The 23,546-nt window shown below is 47.5% G+C and overlaps 1 protein-coding gene across 6 annotated transcripts in view; it reads left to right on the forward strand.

Annotated features, from left to right (window-relative positions):
- MYO7A (myosin VIIA) overlaps nt 1–23,546 on the forward strand; it is a 107,265-nt gene that overhangs the window by 69,508 nt on the left and 14,211 nt on the right. For 3 of the 6 annotated variants that reach the window (XM_062639051.1, XM_062639053.1, XM_062639052.1), the window contains 21 exons: nt 429–587; nt 1,467–1,559; nt 2,896–2,990; nt 4,078–4,162; nt 5,338–5,556; nt 5,800–5,907; nt 6,451–6,660; nt 7,203–7,406; nt 8,180–8,356; nt 10,299–10,556; nt 11,523–11,650; nt 12,726–12,852; nt 15,833–15,952; nt 17,251–17,424; nt 18,704–18,931; nt 20,249–20,419; nt 21,409–21,526; nt 21,778–21,904; nt 22,021–22,190; nt 22,290–22,480; nt 23,004–23,128. In XM_062639051.1, the coding sequence (XP_062495035.1) occupies nt 429–587; nt 1,467–1,559; nt 2,896–2,990; nt 4,078–4,162; nt 5,338–5,556; nt 5,800–5,907; nt 6,451–6,660; nt 7,203–7,406; nt 8,180–8,356; nt 10,299–10,556; nt 11,523–11,650; nt 12,726–12,852; nt 15,833–15,952; nt 17,251–17,424; nt 18,704–18,931; nt 20,249–20,419; nt 21,409–21,526; nt 21,778–21,904; nt 22,021–22,190; nt 22,290–22,480; nt 23,004–23,128 (3,287 nt within the window). The remainder of the gene's footprint in view (nt 1–428; nt 588–1,466; nt 1,560–2,895; nt 2,991–4,077; nt 4,163–5,337; nt 5,557–5,799; nt 5,908–6,450; nt 6,661–7,202; nt 7,407–8,179; nt 8,357–10,298; nt 10,557–11,522; nt 11,651–12,725; nt 12,853–15,832; nt 15,953–17,250; nt 17,425–18,703; nt 18,932–20,248; nt 20,420–21,408; nt 21,527–21,777; nt 21,905–22,020; nt 22,191–22,289; nt 22,481–23,003; nt 23,129–23,546) is intronic. The other 3 variants (XM_062639054.1, XM_062639055.1, XM_062639056.1) reach the window with 1 other exon arrangement.

Raw genomic sequence — 23,546 nt, forward strand, 5'->3', positions numbered from 1 at the left:
TGCCCCATCTCTGGCAGTGTTCAAGGCCAGGTTGGACACAGGGGCTTGAAGCAAGCTGCTCTAGTGTGAGGCATCCCTGCCTATGGCAAGGAGGTTGGAACTGGATGATCTTAGGGTCCTTTCCACCCCAAACCATTCTATAGTTCCTTGATTCCATGACTCTCTGATTGTGCTCACCAGTTCTCTCAGCCCTTTGTGTAACATGTAGGACGCATCCAGTCCTGCAAGTGGCAATTAAAGAAATTGAGTGAGTCAAACACATTCAGAAGCTTGTAAGATCAGGCCCATGACAGCCAACAGTCCTCTGTTGAAGGATCTGCATGGACACCTGTCTTACTTGCTCCACACCTCTTCAGAGTCCCCACTCTCTTATGGCCAATCCATGCCAAAATGTGCACTCAAACCCCTGTGTCCTGTAACCTCCCCAGCTGTTTGACCGGGAGCTGTGTGTCCGTCAGCTGAGGTACTCAGGGATGATGGAGACCATCCGGATCCGCCGAGCCGGGTACCCCATCCGCTACACGTTTGTGGAGTTCGTGGACCGGTACCGGGTGCTCATGCCCGGGGTGAAGCCAGCATACAAGCAGGTGAGCATCTTCCCCCGTGGGTAATGGTTGCTCTCTGCTGGGCTCTCCAGGGGTATTTATGGGTCTGCATCCTCTCCAAAAGCATTAGGCAGCATTTAGTGCCCAGATGTTACAGTGGTGCTCAGGGCTTTCCAAGTGGAGGAAAAGTGGGGATGGGGCTGGCAGGGACAAGAAGCTGGGCTGCACCCCTAGAGCATGAGCAGCAGCTCAGGGAGGGGATCCTGCCCCTCTGCTGCGCTCTGGGGAGACCCCCCCTGCAGCCCTGATCCAGCTCTGGGGCAGCAGCACAAGAGGGACGTGGAGCTGTGGGAGCGAGGCCAGAGGAGGCCATGGAGATGCTGCGAGGGCTGGAGCAGCTCTGCTCTGGAGCCAGGCTGAGAGAGCTGGGCTGGGTGAGCCTGGAGAAGAGAAGGCTCCTGAAGGGGAGACCTGAGAGCAGCTCCAGTGCCTGAAGGGGCTGCAGGAAAGCTGGAGAGAGGCTTGGGACAAGGGCCTGTAGGGACAGGCCAAGGGGAATGGCTTTAACCTGCCCGAGGGGAGACTGAGCTGAGCTCTTAGGCAGAAGCTCTTCCCTGTGAGGGTGCTGAGGCGCTGGCACAGGGTGCCCAGAGAAGCTGTGGCTGCCCCATCCCTGGCAGTGTTCAAGGCCAGGTTGGACACAGGGGCTTGGAGCAAGCTGCTCTAGTGGAAGGGGTCCCTGCCCGTGGCAGGGGCTGGAACTGGATGAGCTTTGAGGTCCCTTCCAACCCAAACCACTCTGGGATTCTGGGATTCTGTACCCAGACTTCAGGAATCAAGACCAGAAAAGATTCCTGTTGGACCTGGGAGGAGCAATGGGTGAGGCTGGTCCCGATTGAATCCTCCCCCCTCTCCTACCAGGGTGACCTGCGTGGGACATGCCAGCGCATTGCTGAGGCAGTGCTTGGGAGGGATGATGACTGGCAGATTGGCAAGACAAAGATATTCCTGAAGGTAGGTGTTTCTCCCCATCCCTCCTGCCATCCCGGACCCTTTGCCTGTGAAGGGGTCTCCTACCATTCCCTTTCCCTAACAAGACACGACCGTTTCCCATGGTCTGGCATGGCAGTGGGTAGAACCTGGACCAAGCCCAGTGTTAGGAATGGGAGTGCAGGAGGAAGTCCTGACACTGCCAGCACTGATGCATGCTCATACCCATACAGATGCAGGAATAGTCCCATACAGATCATGGCTTTTTCCCTTCTGGGATGAGGCAGTTATCATCTCTTGCCATCACCCATAAAGCATGGCAGCAGGAGGGATGTCCATGCAGATCCCTTCACAGAGAGGGGCTGATAGCACAACAGGCTCGCTTTCAGCACACCCTTTCACAACACAGAAGGTGCCTACAGCCTCCCTTTCTGCATTGGTCCAGCTGGTACAGAGCAGCCCAACCCTGCAGATCCCCTGAAGCCCCATTTGCACTCATGTCTCCTTACAAACCCTGTGTTGCTCTGGGAAGAGGAGGCTGAGCTGGCCAGGAACCAGGCTGGAAGCAAAGGCTTCTCTCAAGCTAAAATCTCAGCAGTAAACCCTGACCACTTACATCTGAATTCACCCCCATCACCGGCACAAACACCCCCATCTCTTCCCTAGAAACCATTCCCACTGTTTGCTCTTTCCAGAGCCTGTTATCAAGATCTCACAGCTGTCAGGGAAGGAAATGGGGAAACTGGGAGGCTCCATGGGGCTGTATGAGGTCGAGCAAAGCAGGAAACATGTGAGGTTTGCTGCACCCACCGCGGCAGGGCTCAGCGTGCCACAACCAGGAATGAAAGCAGAGTTACAAACAGCATGGGGGGAATCAATAGAAAGCTTGGACTGGAGCATCTGAAAGCCTCAGGACAAGGAAATTCAGTGTTTCAATGAGCTTTGTCCTTAGTGTATGGAGGCGTTCCAGTCTTGGCTAAAGGGAGTGATGGGACCCAGCAGCCTGAAGTTTGCTCCCAAACCTTTTTAGTGCTCCTAGGAACTGATTCCGTGTCTGAGAGCATTAGCAGGGAGCTCTGTGTGGGAAAGCAATGTGATTTGGGTTTTTTGAGCTTATAAAGGATTGCATAAGCAGCTCTTGGTGCTCTGGTTTGTTTGGGAATAAAGGCAGTAGATGACTAGGGTTTACATTAGGATTTCCCCAGTGAGTAGTAGGTGGGTTGACGCTGTGGATGCAAAATGTCCCATTTTCAGCTTATTTTGGCCATCTCCTCTGGGGAAGGGCCTTGTAGCACCCTTCATGCCACGTCAGGCAGATGAAGAGCTTGAGACATGGGTGCTGTGTCGCTTCCTCCCACAGGACCACCACGACATGCTGCTGGAGATTGAGAGAGACAAGGCCATCACGGACAAAGTCATCCTCATCCAGAAGGTGGTCCGTGGGTTTAAAGACAGGTAGGTGTGAGCCCCACTGCCAAAGGGGAGGTGGGATGCTTCACCCAACAAGCGGTTCCTGGAGGATGCATCTAACCTGCCCTGCCTGCAGCCAGATAGGAACTATGACATGCTGGCATTCAGGTACAGCAATTATTGGAGGAAAACAGTAGAGGAAACAGAGGAATCCTGTATTATATGCCTCAAATATGGACAGAATAGGACCTTCTTCCCTTGTTCAGTGCTGTTTCAGGGGAGATGTTTGCTATGACAAAACACCAGTGGGACTCTGAGCCTGCTGAAGGCGATGCTAAGCCTCCAGTCAATGGGAATGCCCCCAAGACTGCAATGGGATCACTGGACCATCACTGTGACTACAGTTGCTCTCCCCAAAGCCCAAGGGATTCAGGACTCTTCCCTTTGCAACCCAGTTGCCAGACTTGGGAGGAGGGCAGGTAGCCCATGGGTAGCTCATGGCACAATGGGAGAAGAGGGGGAGCCACAGCCAAGGACAAGCTTCACCCATGGAGGAGGAACAGTTCCTGGGGCCTTGTGCTCTCATGGCTGTGACTCAGGTTGTGCCTTAGGCTTTGTGCAAAGGGCATATGCTAAATAACTCCGCACTCTTTCCCACACTAACCTTGGTGAGATCCCAAACGCAATTGTCCCTGAGGTGTCTGCATGTGGAATGCAGGCCACAATAAGAAGGGCAGAAGGAACAGATGAGGGTACCACGGTGGTGTTGCTGAAGTTTGCACTTGATCATTTGGGTGATGTTAAATCCATTCTCGGGTGCTAGGATTGAAGTGGGGGGAGCACACATTGAAGGGGTTTCAGATGCAGAGGAGGGTGCAGGCTGGGAGGAAGGAGCAGATGATTCTCAGCATCTCCTGCTCTGCCTGTTCCCATAACCTGGAAGAATCTGCCTGCAGAGACCTTTCATCATTTTATGAAAGCAAGGAGAGATGGGGGGAGAAGTCTTTTTCAAGCCAAAAATGCAGCGTTTACTCCTCCTGGCTGCTCAGTTTCAAATCTCTAAAGAATGATGTCCAGAAGAGGATGAGATGCAGCCAAACCACAGAGGCAAGTGATGAAAATGCCTTTGCAGGTCCCATTTCCTGAAGGTGAGGAACTCAGCCCTGATGATCCAGAGATATTGGCGTGGACATAACTGCAGGAAGAACTATGGTGCTGTAAGTATGGGGGTGCTCCCTCACACCTCTGCCTTCCTATTTCTTTCTGGGACATACTTAAGAGTTTCTGGGCTCAAAATGCCCCACTGGGTTGGCTTTTGTCAGTTGGAGTGATGAATGGAGGTTTGCTCTTGCTGCTTCACCTGAAGAGGGCACTTGACTGCCTTCTAGCTGTCCTTTTATCTGAGTTAGATGTGCATTGCACCAAATGGTCACTTGGGGTTTTGAAAGTCTTTCCTTAGTTTCCAGGTGACTGAAAACTCAAGATCAGCTTCCTCTGAAAACCATACTCCATCTCCAGAGATATCTTGGTTTCTCATCAACCCCATCCATAGCCCTCTTCTATCCCTGTCCCAGCTGTATATGACCCAAAAGCAGGTCATTTAGGAAGTGTTTTGAGGTCTAAAGTGTCTCAATATCATCCTACAAGCCTGCAAACTAATCGGGATAGCCACTTCCAGGCTGGTCAGGATGCTGCCTCTTGGTATGAAATAGCACCTTGGCTTTCAGGCAGGAGGTCTGCCAATGCTGTACCTCTATGGGAATAACCCTTATGGGTTGCAACTACCTTAAGATAACCAACCAGCCCTCCTGAGGCCTCTCAAGGGCAGGTACTCTGTAGGACTCAATGGTGAAGGAAAAGTCACAGCTTCATTGAACCAGTGCAGCAGTGGAGACCTCATAGCAGCCTTCCAGTATCTGAAAGGGGCTAATAAGGATGCTGGGGAGAGACTCTTCATTAGGCACTGTAGTGATAGGATAAGGGGTGATGGGTTCAAACTGAAACAGGGGAAGTTTAGATTGGAGATAAGGAAGAAGTTCTTTACTGTGAGGGTGCTGAGGCACTGGAATGGGTTGCCCAAGGAAGTTGTGAATGCTCCATCCCTGGCAGTGTTCAAGGCCAGGTTGGACAGAGCCTTGGGTGCCAGTGTTTAGTGTGAGTTGCCCCTGGCCATGGCAGGGGGGTTGGAAGTGGATGATCTTAAGGTCCTTTCCAACCCTAACTATTCTATGATTTCTTCACCCTCTTGGAGTATCTCCCTCCCAAAGGCTTGTCCTAGAGGGGGCTGATGTAGTGGCTCTTACAGCAGCGCAAGGAGATTAGCAATGGAAATCTGCTTATGGTGAGCAAGCCCGTGCGTGATGGGGTCGTTTCATACCGTTCCCCCTTGCAGATGCGGATTGGCTTCCTGAGGCTTCAGGCGCTCTACCGATCCCGCAAGCTCCACAAGCAGTACCACATGGCTCGCAGGAGGATCATTGAGTTCCAGGCACGCTGCCGGGGCTACCTGGTCCGTAGGGCTTTCCGCCACCGCCTCTGGGCTGTCCTCACCATCCAGGCGTATGCCCGGGGCATGATTGCCCGAAGGCTGTATAAGCGCCTCCGAGGGGAAGTAAGTACCATGGAGGAGAGGTTGGTGTGGGGAATGGAGGTGGGGAGAGGGGGAATAACATGCTTCTGCATCGTGTGTGGGGGGGATTGGTTTTGATGGGGTTTGGAGCAACCTGGGCTAGTGGAAGGTGTGCTTCCACTCGTCCAGGATGGAACTGGTCCCTTCAAACCCAAACCATTCCATGATTCTATGGAAAACCAATAAGAGGATGCCTATTCAGAAGGGCTCTTGTTTATTCCCAAGTATCATCGACGCTTGGAAGCAGAGAAACTTCGCCTGGCAGAAGAGGAACGACTGCGAAAGGAGATGAGTGCCAAGAAAGCCAAAGAGGAAGCAGAAAAGAAGCATCAAGTACGTGGGGACCGAGCTCTTTCTGGGGTCCTGTCTCTGTGTTCCAGGCACTTGTTTTGCTCCTTTGAGGGGAAATGCCAAAAATATCTAAGGGATTTCTGCCCGGCTTGAGCAGTTTGTATTCAATTCCCTGGCATTCTCTGCGCTCTAGTTTGAAGCTGCTCCAGAATTTCTGATCTGCTGCAAGGAATGCCAGAGATTACATCAACTATTCAGTTGCTTTTGCTGTTGCATAAGGGATGAAGGGGGAGCTCGGGGCACTCTGTGTGTGTGCACATATATTTTTGTTGTATAAAAGAAAGAAATTAGCTTCATGAGAGGCTTTTTGCATGGATAAAACCCTCTAAAAAGGCACTAAGGAAGGAGAAAATGGTATTGATTTGTCCTTCTGCAGTTAGGAAACTGAGGCATGGATATGAAACTGATTTGCTTCGAGTCATGATGCTGATATAGTGCCCAAGCACTGGGTAGTCTTCTAAAGCCATCATTTAGCACCAGCTCTTAGAAGGAAGCAGTTCAATCACTGCATTTGTCCTCTTGCAGGTACGCCTGGCCCAGCTGGCGCGGGAAGATGCAGAGAGGGAAGTGAAGGAGAAGGAGGAAGCACGTCGAAAGAAGGAGCTCTTGGAAAAGATGGAGAAAGCTCGCAACGAGCCAGTGAACGACTCGGAAATGGTGGATAAAATGTTTGGATTCCTGGGGACCACCTCCTCTCTGCCTGGCCAGGAAGGACAGGCACCCAATGGCTTCGAGGTACCAGAGACACGCATGTGCCTGGCTATCACATGAAAAGCTTTAGCAACACATTGCTGAATCAAGGAAGAGTATGGCAGCACAAAAATAGGGCTCTGAAGGCTTCCTTCAAGACTAGTCTCTTCTATATGGCCCAAGAGGGTTACTGAGCTATGGCAAGGGACAAGCAGGCAGTCTGAAGCTTTTCTCTGGGGGTCCCAAATGGAGGAGAGCAGTATCACTATGAGATCAGTGGGGACCTGTGGCCTTTGGGATGTTTTTCTTCATGGTTCCTCATGGCATTTAGCTCTTGGATGTGCGTTCCCTATGCTAGGAGTGAGGCCATACTTGTTGCTTCTCCTACTGCTCTCTGGGACGTTCCTGGGCACAGGCATGTCCTTCAGGACTTGTGCTTTGCATGGGATCCCGAGTTCTGTTTCGTGTGTTTTCCTCCAGCTGGCTTTTCCTTTTGGACTGGAAATCAGACAAACAGAAACACCAGATCCAAAGGGAAAGGGTTATCCTAAGCCATGCTGAGTGCGTGATCTGTCCTTCCCCACCAGGATCTTGAGCGAGCCCAGAAGGAGCTGGAGGAAGAGGACCTGGATGCAGCATTGCCTCTCCCTGAGGAAGAGGAGGAAGATCTCTCCGAGTACAAGTTTGCCAAGTTTGCTGCCACGTATTTCCAGGGCACGACAACAAACACCTACATCCGCCGGCCGCTCAAGCAGCCCCTCTTGTACCATGAAGATGAAGGAGACCAGTTGGTGAGGCAGGGGATGGAAAACCTCAAGCAGGGCAGGGTGGGTTGGGGAACCAAAGGGCACCCGCAGTTTTCCTTTGGGAAGCACTGCTGTGCTTGTGGTTCAGTGGAGAGCATAGCCCTGGTCTGCTGCACATGTAGGTGCTGTCCCACCGGCACGCTTTGAGCAGTGACAAGACAATGAGCATTAGAGGGATGTAGCATTAGAGGGGTGAGTCCATCTCTGTACCTTGATACCTATGTTAAGATGTTAATGAACTGGTCTTGGCTTAAAGCATGGACAATGAAAGCAGTAGCAGCTGGAAAAGTTGTTTCTTACCCTGCTGTATGCACCACTGCAGAGCTAACAGAAAAGAAACTCTTGTCCAGTAGCCAACAGTACAAGACCAGAACTGTATTGAACCTCTATTGCTATAATGAACATTAGATTGGCCATGAGCTTGCCTACACTAAGGTTGTCCTTCCCTTCTGCAGTGGGTTAGGAGCTACCAGTTGCTGTTCCTCTATAAGTTTGGCATCTCCTAGCAAAGAACCAAGCTTCTCGTTAGGGTGCACAAACACACTCATGATGGCATGGACACAGAGCCTGAGTTTGTGGTCCCAGCCATGAGCCTGCCCAGCTTGCTCAGATGGGATGTATGCTGCAGGCAAAAGTGTTGTGTGGCATTGGAAAGTGCTTTATGTACAGAGAAACCACAGTGGAGACCCTGGTGGACTTCAGGATGGCTTGACCACCTCCTGATGTGAGCTAATGGAGCATACCTTTCCTTTCAACAGGCAGCACTTGCTGTATGGATCACCATCCTCCGCTTCATGGGAGACCTCCCTGAGCCGAAATATCATACAGCCATGAGCGATGGTGGCGAGAAGATCCCAGTGATGACAAAGATCTATGAGACTCTTGGGAAGAAGACCTATAAGAAAGAGCTGCAGGCCCTGCAGGGAGAAGGAGAGGTAACTAGAGATGCTGTTGTAAGGTGTTGGGTGTTGAAACGTGTTGGAAAGAAACAACTTTTGGGGTTCAATGTAGGCAACTGGTTGTCATCTTTATTTGCAATTATGCTATGAAGGAAGAATTGCCCATGTGTCAAGTGATGATCTTGTCCTATCTTCTCCATAGGGATAACTGAATGTCCCCCACAGTAACTGAATGTCCACACAGTAAGTGAAGTGCCCTAGTATCTATACTGGGGCTTTGATTTCTCTGCTCCACCCCACAGGGCAGAAATACATGGGGGGAATGTAACATCCTGTGTCATCGGTCTCTCATTTGGGGACTTCTTTTTGATCTGCCCTGGATCAGAAGAGACTAAATTAAAAGTGTGCCCTTAATCTTGGAGCAGGAAGGGAAGAGTTACCAGGAGATTAAGCTGTGGAAATCCCTGTTGCATCCTCAGTGCATTCTGGGATGTCACTGGAGGACTTCATTTTAGGACCATTCCCAGATAAGACATTGCTCTGGATAAATTGCTGTCTATAACGCTGATATGCTTTAATCTTTGGCAATTGCTTTACTCAGTAGAACAAGATATTATCTGGTATTGGTACCTGGGCAAGCTCCTGGGCAGCATTTGCAGATGAAGGAGGATAAATCTCCTAAATTTTAGAGATGATTGATATCATTCAGCACTTCAGTGTATTACCTGAGAAGGACAGTGGCTTCATTTGGATTATAATCCATACAAATATACAGCAAGAATCACCTTTCATTCCTTCTACCCATCATTTCTTGCTTGTTTATCACAAAAACAGGCTTTGAGCAACCTGGTCTAGTGAAAGATGTCCCTGCCCATGGCAGGGGTTGGAACTGGATGAGCTTTAAGGTCCCTTCCAACCCAAACCATTCTGTGATTTTATGAAAAAAGGTGTATTTTGGCCAATTGAGACATCAAGTAGTACAGAAGAGAAGGAGATTTTAAGCTGTCATTTGTCTCTGTGGTTACACCAGCTCTGCAGTGTGCACAAGAGTGCAGAGAGATGTAGGAGCTGACCCTGACCATGATGATATGGCAATCCAGGTATATAGTACCAGCTTGGTTTTATAATGGATATAAACCATCGCAGCTGCAAGACTCAAAGTGTTGATCTAGTACAAAATCATGGTCTCTCAAAGTTATTGAAATGGGGAGAGTTTAACTGGGTCAAAAAGTGAATCTGTGTCATTTTAACACCACAGCTGACATAAACTTGGTATAAAGGTAGAAAGCCAACAGTTGATGATGTGTAGTAGTGCATGGGTCTGTCCACATCAAATTTATTCTCCTGGGAAAGCTGATACAGCACAGAGGTGGTTAATGGTGAGGAAACCACGATGGGTAATGACCTGTCCATGAATCTCTGTTTAAATGACTTCCAGCTCACAAACCTTCCGTGCAAATACCTTATCTCAGGGAATGGTCTTGCTCATGCCATTTGTGATGTAGGAACAAGCCTGAATGGCGTACAGCAGAACTTGGTGGGCCTAGCTGGACCAGAAGTCAGTTGTGTATTCAATATAACTTTCTCCAGACATCTCTAATATGTAATTTGGGTCTGAGGGATACTCACTGGTTAGAGAGTATCTACAAATTTCAGAGCCAGACCTGATCTATTGTGGGGCAGAGGAATACGGGTCCACACTTCTGGTTCCCATCAGCCTCTGAAGTATCTCCATCTCTGCCCAACGTTAATGGTCTTCTACAGGAGCCCAGGGGAGGCAGGGAGAGCACCTACTCATCAGGGCTCTGTGTCTCAACACATTACATCCACGCCTCTTGCTTTGCAGAGTACTCACATTGACGGGCACAGGAAGAACAGTGTATTCATTGCCTCCATGCCTCTTGCTTTGCAGAGTACTCACATTGATGGGCACAAGAAGAACAGTGTATTCATTGCCTCCATGCCTCTTGCTTTGCAGAGTACTCACATTGACGGGCACAAGAAGAACAGTGTGCGGCACAAACTGGTCTCCTTAACGCTCAAGAAGAAATCCAAACTGACGGAGGAGGTGAGAGGAGACGCTGGGCCGCCTGGCAGCACAAGTGCCGTTGGATTGTCTGCAGCCCTCTCTGACTCTCTTCTGCTTTTCCCTAGACAACATAGAACCAGCCCTCCTCTGGGTTTGGCGCTACCTGTCTCTCTGCCTGAAAGATTTAAGGAGTGTTTAAGGGGAAAGGTTGGCTTCCCGTGTCTCCTTGAGTCATTCTGCACCTCGCGCCGGCCTCCCCTCGGCTCCCGTTCTCCATGCATCCAGCACCTTCCCTCCCCTCTTTCACAGCCCTCCATCCAGCTGCCGATACCTCTCACCACTCTGTGATGGTCTGAATGTTATCCCTGCTTTTAGCTTCCTGCCCTCCACCATGGCATAGGTAGCAGTAGTTGGAGCTCCAAAGGCACTCACGTATCCTCTGGGTAAAATTCCCCATGGGAACAGTTAGCCCAGGCTGAGAGCTTTGGAAAATCCCATCTCAAAAGAGTGAGGAGCAATACATCTTTGAGTGGGATGGGAATGAAAGCAATGCAAAGGCATGGATTCAGTCTTCTTTTACACACTGCCATGCCCACTTCCAGAGCAGGCACCATCTCACCTGGCTATAGCTTCTTGAGAGCATGAAGATGGTCTCTCAGATAGTCCCATTAGTGTCAGCGGGGTGACCCAATCCAGTTTACCCTAATATAGCTCTGAACACTCTCTAGAAATGGCCATCTTTCTCTATTGGCTGTAAATGAAGACCGGGTTGGCTAGCTGGGACAGAGAGCTGGTAGGTGGATGGATGCCATCCCTGTTTCCACAATCAGCACCACGCTGATGTGCTTTTGGTTGCATCATTAGCAAGGGGAGTGGGTCCATTTTGTCAGTGTTTTAATGACTAATCAGAGCTGGGATGTAAGGATGCCATTGTTGAAACCCTGGGCAAAGAGCAAGCAGGTGAAAGTGTGACTAGACAGGACCATTTTCAGCTTCACCCATATGTGATTAAAGCCACCAAAGTCAAACCCTCCCATTGCTGTGAAAGTGCCAGTGAACTTCTGAGACCCCTCCTGGATGGCGGAGGGAGCACCACACATTTGGGATGGGGGGCGAGGGGGGGGGACATATTAGCCTGATGTACTGAAAGAGAGCCATGTGTCTGGTTGGCAGGTGACAAAGAGACTTCACGATGGGGAGTCTACGCTGCAGGGTAATAGCATGCTTGAAGACCGACCCACGTCCAACCTGGAGAAGCTCCATTTCATTATTGGTAATGGCATCCTCAGGCCAGCCTTAAGGTTAGAAATCAAGACAAAGGCATGAATGTGCCATTCTTTCCATTTCTGCCTCCTTGAGCCATGCTTGAAGTATTCAAACCATTTTGCTACTGGGTGCAGCTTTATGAAACCTTCATTGTACCACCTTTTTGGTTGTGTTGTATAATATGGGCTGGGGTGGATCATGTTCCTTACTGTCCATATCAGGTCTGATGGAAAGAGCATGCAGAAGGATTCAGATGCTTCTGAAAGTGCCAGTGGCTACTGGGTTGTTCTACTAACACTCACTTTTGCTATTCACTACCCTTTGTTTTCTGTGTTTGTGTGAATATTTTTAATGGTGTAATAATGGAAAAACTCAAGTTCCTAAATCAAGCATTCATAACTGGAAAGTGCCCAGTTAAGGTCAACTCCGCATCTTTGGTTCACCCCATTTATGTGTGTGTGCTATAAGACAGTCCTTGTTCTCATAGTCTCATACTCTTTCCACTCACACTCACATGCTCATTCCAGGAACAGGGTGAGCATCCTCATCTGATCACCAGCTTCTCTCATTTTTATTTTATCCTCCCAGTTCACCATTAAATCCTTTTCTGCACCAAGTCTGCTCTGAAGGCAGACCTCGTAGTGTCCCATGGGCTTTTCCATGGAGTTTCTCAGTGCAAAAATAGGCTAACACTTTTGTTTCCTCCCATGTAGATGAGAAATATTACTATCCCTTATTTTGTATGTAGAAAACTAAGGTTAAAGTCAAAAGTGGACATTAAATCCCAAATTGAGATAACTTGTCAGCGCACATGCCTGTTTGGACATCAGACCTTGACTTACGTCCAAGAGCTGGTAGTTCCTAACATTTCCACAATGTAAATTCAGGTGTTTCAAGAGGAACGACCAGTAAATGGAGACTCTTAGCTGGTGGCCCTCTACAAGAGTTAGTTTAGGTGATTCTGTTGATATTACTGGGGAATCTTTGTAAGAAGCCAAAGCCAGAGCAGACTCCGTCATCCAGACACATGCAGACAGAGCCTGTGTCTCTCTGTTCCTGTTGAAGACCACCACCCTATTAACTCAAATGCTCTTTTCATTCCCATTGCAGGGATGAAATCTATTGTCAAATCTGCAAGCAGCTGACCCAGAACCCATCCAAAAGCAGCCACGCCAGGGGTTGGATCCTGATGTCCCTCTGCGTGGGATGTTTTGCTCCTTCTGAGAAGTTCGTGAAGGTAAATTGTAGATGGTATTTGTCTCATTATTAATTATCTGCCAACACATTTTCTTTTCCATCCATGGGACCAGTTTTTGTCCCGGGTTTCGCAGGAGATGGAATCCTGGTGTTTGTCTTTGCCAGGAATGGAAATTACATGAAGTTCTTAAGAAAAGTGTGCATGATCCCAAGTTCAATGTCCAAAGTGAATCAGATGAGTGAGTCCCTTCTGAGAATTTGCTCTCTCTTTCCTGTGACTCTAAAGGAAATGTAGACAACCAGTTCAGACGATGCCTCCTGCACTGTAGATGTGTTAAACTGGGATTAAGTGGCTTCTGGCAGGGAAGCTGATTGTAAAAGGCTTCAAGTGGAAACTGCACACCCAGAATAGCCCACACTTCTCCCCTGTTTCTCACATTCAAAAGTCTATGCATTCAGTCAATCCTCTACTGGCTTTGACAGTACGACCTCAGGCATATACTTTAACAAAACTGGCAAGGAATAAGACTACTCAGCTCATTATAAATACACCTTAATATCAAAAATGCACATAGAAAAGGGTTTAATTTACCTGGTACTACGTTTGCATAGTTGCTGTCTGCATATACAATTTGCCCCTCCATGTGCCATACTGAAAACATCCAACTCTCAACAGATTCGAACACTGTCTTCCAACTGAGTTACACACCCAGAGCCTGACTAACACCCACTGGACTACTGAAGTCAGTCCCATTCCTAAGAGTCTGGCTGGCTCAAGGCAAAGGGCTCAGCACTGTGTCTTTGCTTTTCCACTGTATAAGAAGTCCTTTGTCCCTCTCAGATCTTTGGATATTGGAGCCTGGACCTGCTCCCAAGCCTGCTGGAGATAAAGATGTCCCATTAATTCCCATAAATATCAGATCAGGTACTGGGTCCTCAGCACTGAAAGAGCTGAAGCCAAGAATAGAAATGTTTCCTTCATCCTTGCCAGTATCAAATCTAATAAAGGAGATGAATCACTGGCAAAGTGGCAGCAAATGGAATTAAGTCTGGAAATGAAATCTAAGGAAGGTTGTGTGGGTTTAAATCTTTAATAGCGGAAGATTATCTGAGGCAAGTTTAACACTTCTCAGAAATCATTTATGGCAACCATGGAGACTTGCACATAGAGTCATAGGATCATGAAAAAGTTTCGGTTGAAAGGGACCTTTAAAGCTCATCTAGTCCAAACGCTCCTTCAATAAGCAGGGACCTCTTCAACTAGATCACATTGCTCAGAGCCCCATCCAACCTGACCTTGAATATTTCCAGGGATGGGGCATCTACCACCTGTCTTGTAACCTGTGCCAGTGTTCTTCTGTCCAAACTTATGGTCTATACTGAAATAGGTGCCAGTATTCCCAACAGCTTTGGAAAGAGTTTATACTAATTCTGAGCTTATTCATCAACCTTTTGCACCTTGGGCTGTTGAAGGTAAAAGGCAGCCTGTACTGGCTGAAGCTCCTTGAGTATGAGGGCAAACAACACTTGCAGCAGCCCACACTGGTTACCTTTCAAGACTTCAGTCTTGCAAACGGCAGCATACAGACAGTGACTTGAGCAATGTCTTAGAGTTCCTCTGAAGCCATCATGGTTATCCACAGGGACATCATTGACATGTTCCAGCTTAAAATGTTATGTTGCACAGGGCTTGGAGCAAGCTGCTCTAGTGGAAGCTCTCCCTGCCCGTGGCAAGGGGTTGGAACTGGATGAGCTTTAAGGTCCCTTCCAGACCAAACCATTCTGTGATTCTATGATTCCAAAGTGTCGACTAGAACTGAACATTTTGGGAGGGATTAAGCTGAAGATGAAGTAGTCTTTGATATCTTCTCCTGCTCCCAAAAATGAAGGTCACTCTTTGTAACCCACTAGATACCTTTGTCACACCATATGCAAAGCGTGGGTGTCCTGGGTTCAGGACAATGGGTCAGGACACATTAGCACTCCTGTTCTTTGTACCTTCCTTTCGAATAATACAGACTTTGTTGGGAAGGTTCAGTCACAAGGAAGGAGAAATGCGGAAAACCTGTAATTACATAGTTCATTATTAACAGCATAATTGAAACAATGCTTTTACACAGCATCAGCTGCTTGCAATCATTTACAACATCTCCCATGCATATAACCTGGCTGTATTATCTCGTTATTTCAGAGTATTATAAAGGTTAGGATTAACAGAGATATCTGTCTCTCTACCCATGTTATTTATGGACTGGCAGTGTGATAGAGCAGTCTGTGTTACCGAAGGACCAGGTACGTGTTATCGTGCAGAGAGCTCTCTATCTTTCTATAAAGTCTCTCTGAAAGACATGATTTAGGGAACTCTTAGCTACCTTTTGGCCAACATATCTATGAAGTGTGTTAAATCTTTCATATTTTGGAAGTCACTGGATTCAGTTTTCTCTACAATAATGTGGTTGTATTTTTAACATATAGGGAAGTGTTTCAAACTCTGGCTTAGTATCTTTTAAAATGACTATTGAAGCATCTCTTTAATGTCATTGTGAGATATCTTTTGTACTGGTAGCTAAGAGTTCCCAGTGGCATTTGCTTACAGTTCCCTGGGTCATTCCCATTCCCTTGGATCATTATCATTATATGTCTTTTTCATTCACTCCCATCTCTTCGGTCAACATTCAATAACGTTTTATAATACATCCTTAAAAGACAGAGATAGAAATCAGTGGCAGCAATAGCAGGAACAGAAAACTGCTGCACTGGCTTCAATCAAAGGTCTGTGTAGGCTGGTATCTTATCTCCACAAGGCCAGGAATGCACAGTACAAGAACAAGGCGAGAGTGCAGAGTGTCCTGCGCCCTCTCAGCTTCCAGCAATGTGATGCGGGAACATCCTCAGCCCAAGTGGTGTCACTGAATTAGTCCCAGAGGGCTTTTCTCCAATAAAACATTGCTTTTTAACCTTTGCAAGTGCTTGGCCTCTAGAGCCAATGCTCTAACCAATGTGTTCCTTGCCACCAACAGTATTTAAGGAACTTCATCAATGGAGGCCCCCCAGGTTATGCTCCCTATTGCGAAGAGAGGCTGAGGAGGACGTTTGCCAATGGGACAAGGACACAGCCACCCAGCTGGCTGGAGCTGCAGGTATGATGCCCTTCATCCCCTCCCCAGGCAGCTGGTACTCAAGGTTTAAGCCTTTCACTATCACAGGAGCCACATCTCAAGCAGGACAGAAAGTAGGGCAACAAAATGCCTATTTCTCCCAAGAACATTCAAGTATTTCCAAGGTACTGCATTCCCCATGCATCCTGGCTTTGCTCCAGAGTGTGTTTTAGATCAATCCCTTTGGCTACATCCATACTTGTAAATGAAATGTGCTCAAGAGTGCTCTCAGGCACTGAGGCCAGCTGGCGCAGAGCAAGCCCTTGTGTGTGCTAGGAAACAGCCCTCCAGATGGAAGTGGCTGCTGGCAAACAAACTGCCTACTGAGAATGGTCCCTGGGACTTGTCTGGGGATAGCTGTAGCTGGAACAGGCAGTTTGTGCATTAATTGCTTATTTGCTATGCTGGTTTACCAGCATAGGCAGCTGTGCTCCAGTGCCCAGGAGCATTCACAGGCATGCAGGGGCTTACTGGATTAGGCACTTTGATGATTGAATGTGTTAAATTAGAAATCTGTGATTTCCGAGTGCTGAAAGCACCTGACTGTACAATATCATAGAGTCATAGAATGGTTTGGGTTGGAAACTACCTTAAGATCATCCAGTTCCAACCCCCTGCAACAGGCAGGGACACTTTCCCCTAGAGCAGCTTGCTCCAAGCCCCTGTGTCCAACCTGGCCTTGAACACTGCCAGGGATGGGGCAGCCACAGCTTCTCTGGGCACCCTGTGCCAGCACCTCAGCACCCTCACAGGTAAGAGCTTCTGCCTTATACCTAACCTGAACTTCCCCTGTTTCAGTTTGAACCCATCACCCCTTCTCCTATCACTACAGTCCCTTATGAAGAATCCCTCTTCAGCATCCTTGTATCCCCCTTCAGACACTGGAAGCTGCTCTGAGGTCTCCAGGCAGCTTCTTCTCCAGGCTGAACAGCCCCAGTGTTGTCAGCCTGGCTCCATACAGGAGCTGCTCCAGCCTCTGCTCATCCTCATGGCCTCCTCTGGACTTGCTCCAACAGTTCCATGTCCATCTGATGTTGAGGACACCAGAACTGCACACAGTGCTGCAAGTGGGGCCTCATGAGAGCAGAGCAGAGGGGCAGGATCACCTCCTTTGACCTGCTTAAAAGAATGCACTGATAGTATTGCAAAGGAGCCAGTCAGTGGGAATTAGAATCAGGAGTTAGAAGATTATTACCACAGTTGGGTGGAAGAGTACATAGGAAACTGTCAATAGAATTGAAATGCACGTGCCTTCATGAAGTCTGACTTTAATCCGTTAGGCAACCAAGTCCAAGAAGCCAATCATGCTGCCTGTCACGTTTATGGATGGGACAACAAAAACGCTGCTGACCGACTCTGCGACCACTGCTAAAGAGCTCTGTAATTCCTTGGCCGACAAAATCAGCCTGAAGGACCGGTTCGGGTTTTCACTTTACATTGCACTTTTTGACAAGGTATGTCTTCTCTTCATGATTAGCCCTATAAAAGAAGAGGGAGGTTCTTGCCATCACAGATCTTCTAGTGATCTTCTAGGGCAGGTTCAAGCACGATTTTCACAATACGAGTAGTCAAATGCTGGAGCTAGGGCTGTAGGGACACTATGTAGAAACTCCTTCCTTGGAGATATTCAGAGTCAGGGGAGGGTACAGAGCAGCCTGACCAAAGACAGATCTGTTCTGACCACTGGGCTGGACCAGAAACCTCCAGAAATGCCTTTCAACCTGTGTTATTCTATGATGCTCTGCTCTTACTCTCATTGAAGCTACTTTGAGGTGAATTTCCAGTCAAATAGCCAGGTTTTCTATGCAAAGGAGCAACTGCATTTGACTGGAAACCTGTTGGTTGAAATTAAGCTTCCAAAATGAGCTGAATTCCAAACTTCCATGCCTGCATTGGCATTTAAACAGGATTATTTAACATAAAAGCTTACCTTTTAAAGAAATCCCATAAAAATAAAGGTGAGCATAAATGAGAAGGGAAAACAGAGCTAGGGTAAAACTCCATCAGGTTTGACAGCAACCCAATGAAACAGAATTACTCCTGAGAGAATTAAGTATGTTCTCACCTACAGATGTGGCCACTTCTGCCTGTGAGTGGAGGATAAAATGGATTTTAGTCCATTTTCTTGATCTTTTTTGAGGGGAGATTCATCCAGGGATGTTCCCTCCGAGGGTATATAGTGCGTTAGGGCTTCATGCCAGACCATAGTGCGAAGATAGAAGGGATGAATCTTTTGTAACAGGACAGGCTTTTTATCCTGTGTCTGTTTAGCATGGTTGGATCCAAGTGCATGACTTTGATAGAGGGACTTTCAACGCACAGTATGAATAAACAATGCTTTATATTGTGATTGTTGGCTTTGCTGACTCATGTTGATGCTCCCCTTTCATTCTGGATGGGAAACGGGCTGAAAAGAAAATGGCTTGCCTAGTGATGCTGTAGACCTATTTAATCTTGGCTGGTTAATGGAGATAGATACTTTGATTTATTTTGATTATAGAGGAAGTCTGAAAGAATTACCCAAAGATTGATATCTCTACCTAGAAAGGTCAGAACTTAGGTGAATCATAGAATCAGATTGGTTTGGGTTGGAAGGGACCTTAAAGCTCATCCAGCTCCAACCCCCGCCACAGACAGGGACCCCTTCCACTAGAGCAGCTTGCTCCAAGCCCCTGTGTCCAACCTGGCCTTGAGCCCTTCCAGGGAATGCCAATTTCCCTGTGCCCTGCCTAGGTGTCCTCGCTGGGGAGCGGCAATGACCATGTGATGGATGCGGTGTCTCAGTGCGAGCAGTACGCCAAAGAGCAGGGAGCGCAGGAGCGCAACGCGCCCTGGAGGCTCTTCTTCAGGAAGGAGATCTTCACCCCTTGGCACAACCCGAGTGAGGACAATGTGGCCACCAATCTCATCTACCAACAGATCGTGCGAGGGGTCAAGTTTGGGGAGTACCGGTGTGACAAGGTATGTGGCCTCAGCTATCGGTCTGGTCCTACATGCATCCTCAATATGGCAGAATAGGTGTCACCAAAGAGAATGAGAAATCTTCCTCTGTGAACACCTACCAGGATGAGGATTATGGTATTCACTGGGGAAACCATAGCCGGAGTAATCAGATCCTCTTGGTCTGGGACAGACTGGATGCTAACGTGTACTGCATGAGCACTCTTTGCTGGTGAATTTTGGATGGGAGAGTGAATGGCTGCTGCATCCATCAGCCTCAGTTTGGAGGGCCGTGGGTAGTCTGTAAGAGGATCACCAGCTCAGGAGTACGCAGCAGGATCCTGTTTGGTGAATCCTGCTAAGCCTTAGACATGAGAGATGCTTTTCAGGATACCCAGACCTTTGCCATGCAATACAAAACCAGTAATGCTGAGGGTACACTGGCAGCAGAAATGTCTGCTTGTAGAGTCTCTGGGAGCTTACAGAATTGTTCCAGTGTCACTGAAATGAGTGGCATTATGTTTGAAATCATCCAGGTGTCAAATTGAAGATCCAACACCAATCATTCTCCTGTGGTCCAGCAGAGTCCTGTCACCTTGGGAACTAAATCATCTTTCCTCATCAATATTGCATTAACTGCAGCTCTTATCCTACCAGAAGTCCTGCTCTTTCTTCCTTGTTTTGTCTTGCTGCTGGTCTCCTTGTGCTATTATCATAGAATCATTGAATCTTAGAACAGTTAGGGTTGGAAAGGACCCTAAGATCATCCAGTTCCAGCCCCCTGCCATGGGCAGGGACACCTCACACTAGACCATGTCACCCAAGCCTTCATCCAACCTGGCCTTATCATCTCAGTAATTCTATTATTTCACCCCAAAAGTACTTGGAATGTAATTACACCAAAGGATGTTTTACAGTTCTGCATCATACATGGGTGCTTCAGTTGCTGAGATTCTCAAGTATGAGGTATGATGGATACATGCAGAGTTTGAGCCATTAAACTCTGTCTAGCATAGCAAAATCACCCACTGCTGACTGCAGGCATCAGAAATAGACTGAACTTGAAGGAAAGACTGCAACGAACATGTTCACATGCTGTACAGGGTTGCGTAGTGCTGGTCAGTGAACATGTTATGGCTTAATCACAGCTTTTAGTGGTCAATCTGAATTTTAGATGTGCAAAAAGCACTGGTGAAGTTGTACTGAAGGAAGAATCTCCACACCATTCTGAAGGAGCAGTACATGCAGTCTCCACAAAGAGCTCCTTGAGTGCTAGAGGATGGATGTTGAAGTGATGTCCTGGTAATAGCATTAACTTGGCTTGTTTGGCTCCCACAGGAAGAAGACCTTGCAGAACTGGCTTCCCAGCAGTACTACGTGGACTATGGGTCAGAGATGGTACTGGAAAGGCTGCTAAATCTAATTCCATCCTACATCCCGGACAGAGAGATCACAGCTTCAAAAACAGTGGAAAAATGGGCTCAGCTCATTATAGCTGCACATAAAAAGGTGGGTAAAGTAGATCACCTATTGGCAAGGACCAAGGCATGCTTCAGTAGCTTTGCCAGGCATCAGAGCTCAGCTCTTAGCCTGGCCTGGAGATAAATCAAAGAGAAAAGGCAGGTTTTGTACTAGGTGTATTCAGTTCTACCGCTGGTTTTGAGGCAAGATCTGGCAGAAGAAAACAACCTGCACAGAGTCAGTGTGAGAGTCAAAGGCTATCTATGGGGTTTTGTACCTGTTACACGGGATTGTGGTGTTACTGGTTGCAACACAGTGGGGGTCCGTGTCACCAGGCAGTGTCAGGACCTTATTGTGCTAGGCATTCTATAAACCCCCCCTGACTTCCCTTAGAACATTTGTGACACCTTCCATAACTCATTACCCGTAACTCATGACCAGTCATGAGGGTTACATCCAGGCATGTGACTTGGCATTTATTCAACAGCAGGAACCAGCTTCAGATTAAGACCCCTAAAATGTAAGCATCTCCATGTGTGTTAGGAGTTTCACCTCCCATTACTGTTAGTGGAGACTTAGGGATGCAATTCAGTTGGATATTGCATGTCCTTCATCAGCCTGTCAGCTACATGCAGAAGTGTCGGGTATCTGAGGATGTCCTAAATAAAACTAGATGTCTTTCCTTAAGGGCTGTTTAGTGTCTTTTTCCAGCTAAAGGACTGTCAAGCTGAAGGTAGACACCTACCTTAGGGAAACCCAAAGTTAGCTGACATGAATCCCACCCTGGCTGATCACTCCAGGTGCTTGCCCACCCTTCTCTAAGTCAAATTATTCCATGAAGTGGGAACCAAAAGCCAGCACTTTGTCCAAACTATCATTTGCTCCTGCAGGACTTTGATTGGCCCTTAGCCACACTGAGACCTCAATCAATATCAATTCCAAGATCTTCTGGTGGCATGAATTGGTTCAGTTTGCTCTCATCCTAGGTATAACTGGATTTTTTGCTTCATGTTGGTTGTGGTTTGCTTTTTCTATAGGGAATTTATACTCAGAAGAGGGCAGACCCCAAGAAAGTCAAGGAAGAAGTGGTGGATTTTGCACGTTTCAAGTGGCCTTTGCTGTTTTCTCGGTTCTATGAAGCCTTCAAATTCTCAGGTGGGTCAGTAGAGCACATCCACAAAGCACAGGATGCTCCATAGCGAAAGGAAGGGGAGATAGGGACTCCACAGACAAGAAGACTTAATGGTCTTTTTTGCATCCTGATTAGCAGTGACTCCAGCTATTAGTCTATTTCTCTTACAGAAATAACAGAGTTTTCTGATGATTCCATCCTCCTTTGAAATGCACAGATTTGCTATATCCTAAAACACTTCCTGAACTGATTTTGTGTCTTGCCTCTAATCCAGGGCCAAGCCTGCCTAAAAACGATGTGATTGTAGCTGTCAACTGGACAGGGGTCTACTTTGTGGATGAACAGGAGCAGGTTCTCTTGGAGCTCTCTTTCCCAGAGATCACGGCTGTGTCGAGCAGCAGGTAAGGAGGAATAGACTTAACTGGTAATTTCCCCATAGACCAATCATATCCCAGGCTTTGCCTCTTGATGCTGTTGCTTTTTGGTTTCTTATGTCTCCTATAAAAATGTATCCCAGAGGAGGAAAGCTGCAAGGGCAGAGTTTCACCTTGGCCACTATTAAAGGTGATGAATACACTTTCACCTCCAACAACTCCGAGGATATCCGGGACCTGGTGGTGACGTTCCTTGAAGGGCTAAGGAAAAGATCCAAGTATGTGGTAACTCTCCAAGATAACCCAAACCCTGGTGAGTAAATGACACAGTAGTAAAAATAAAGATAGATTAATTATTCCCAAGGGATTAGGGAAAATATAATCAAGCTAATGGTTGGGGTTTCCCTTGCAGTGGGAGAAGAATCTGGCTTCCTCAGCTTCCTCAAAGGAGACCTCATAGTTCTGGACCAGGACACAGGGGAACAAGTGATGAACTCAGGGTGGGCCAATGGGTTCAATGAAAGGACCAAGCAGAGGGGAGATTTCCCAACTGATTCAGTCTACGTCTTGCCCACAGTCACCATGCCTCCACTGGAGATCGTGGTAAGCTGTCTTAGAATGGCACCACTTCATACAAAGCCCAAAGAGGTCAAAGCCTTCCTGTAGAGCTTAGATCTGGCCAGAGTCTCACGATGATAAGGTGGAAACCAAAGTAGCTGAGAGTGGAGAGAAGGCATCCATGGCAGAAGTGATCTCAGCCTTTCCTCAGTTCTTGTCGCTTTGAACACCACGAGCTTATGACTTGGAATATCCATGAATCACGCTAGAACCTTCCAGCTGATTACTTGAAGGTGTATTTGGGATTGGAGAATCCTACATGAATGTAGGATCTAAAGCACATTATCTTCATTAGGAAATGATCCACACTATGGAAACGTCTGTTATTCCTTGCATTAATAACTGAGAACGGCACAAAGAAATGACAATTGCACAGTTCTTACTATTAATGGGTTCTTCTTATTCACTCTCTGTTCTTCTTAACATTTTGTATCTACTTCCTCTCTCTGAATACATCAGAGATATCTTACATCAAATATACTGGGTGACAAACCTTTTCATCCCACAGGCACTGGTCACGATGACCCCTGACCAACGCCAAGATGTTATCAGGACCTCTCAGCTGGCGATTTCAGACAGTGAAGAGAGAGTAAAGCCATACACCTTGGAGGAATTCTCCTATGATTATTTTAGGTGATTTTGTAATCCATCTCCCAAAATCATAGGAATAGGAATCCATCCCCAGGTAGTTTGGGAATCAGGATGGTTTTGGCTACTGGCAAAGACCCTGAATATCCCCTTATGTGGCTTTGTACAACTGAAACCTCCAGTTTAGGTCATGGCATTTGAGCTGTAGTTTTCCACAGACAAGGTTTTACAAGGGATTTCTTCAGATTGGCTTCACACATGTATAACAGAGTGAAATTTAATATGTGGGAAGCTGTGCTTAATGTTCTGTTATTCCTTTCCTATGATCCCATACACAGCCTCAGACTAAACAAGCAGCAGTTGAATTAAACGCGGGCATTTCCATCTCCGCTGCAAAGGTTTAAATGCACACCACTGCTGAATGCAGCTGAGCAGACTGATCCCAAAACTCCCCCTTCTGTTC

Source organism: Pezoporus occidentalis, unplaced genomic scaffold, assembly GCF_034315485.1.
Source record: "Pezoporus occidentalis ecotype Australia unplaced genomic scaffold, CSIRO_AGI_Poc_V1 ctg6, whole genome shotgun sequence".
NCBI lineage: Eukaryota > Metazoa > Chordata > Aves > Psittaciformes > Psittacidae > Pezoporus > Pezoporus occidentalis.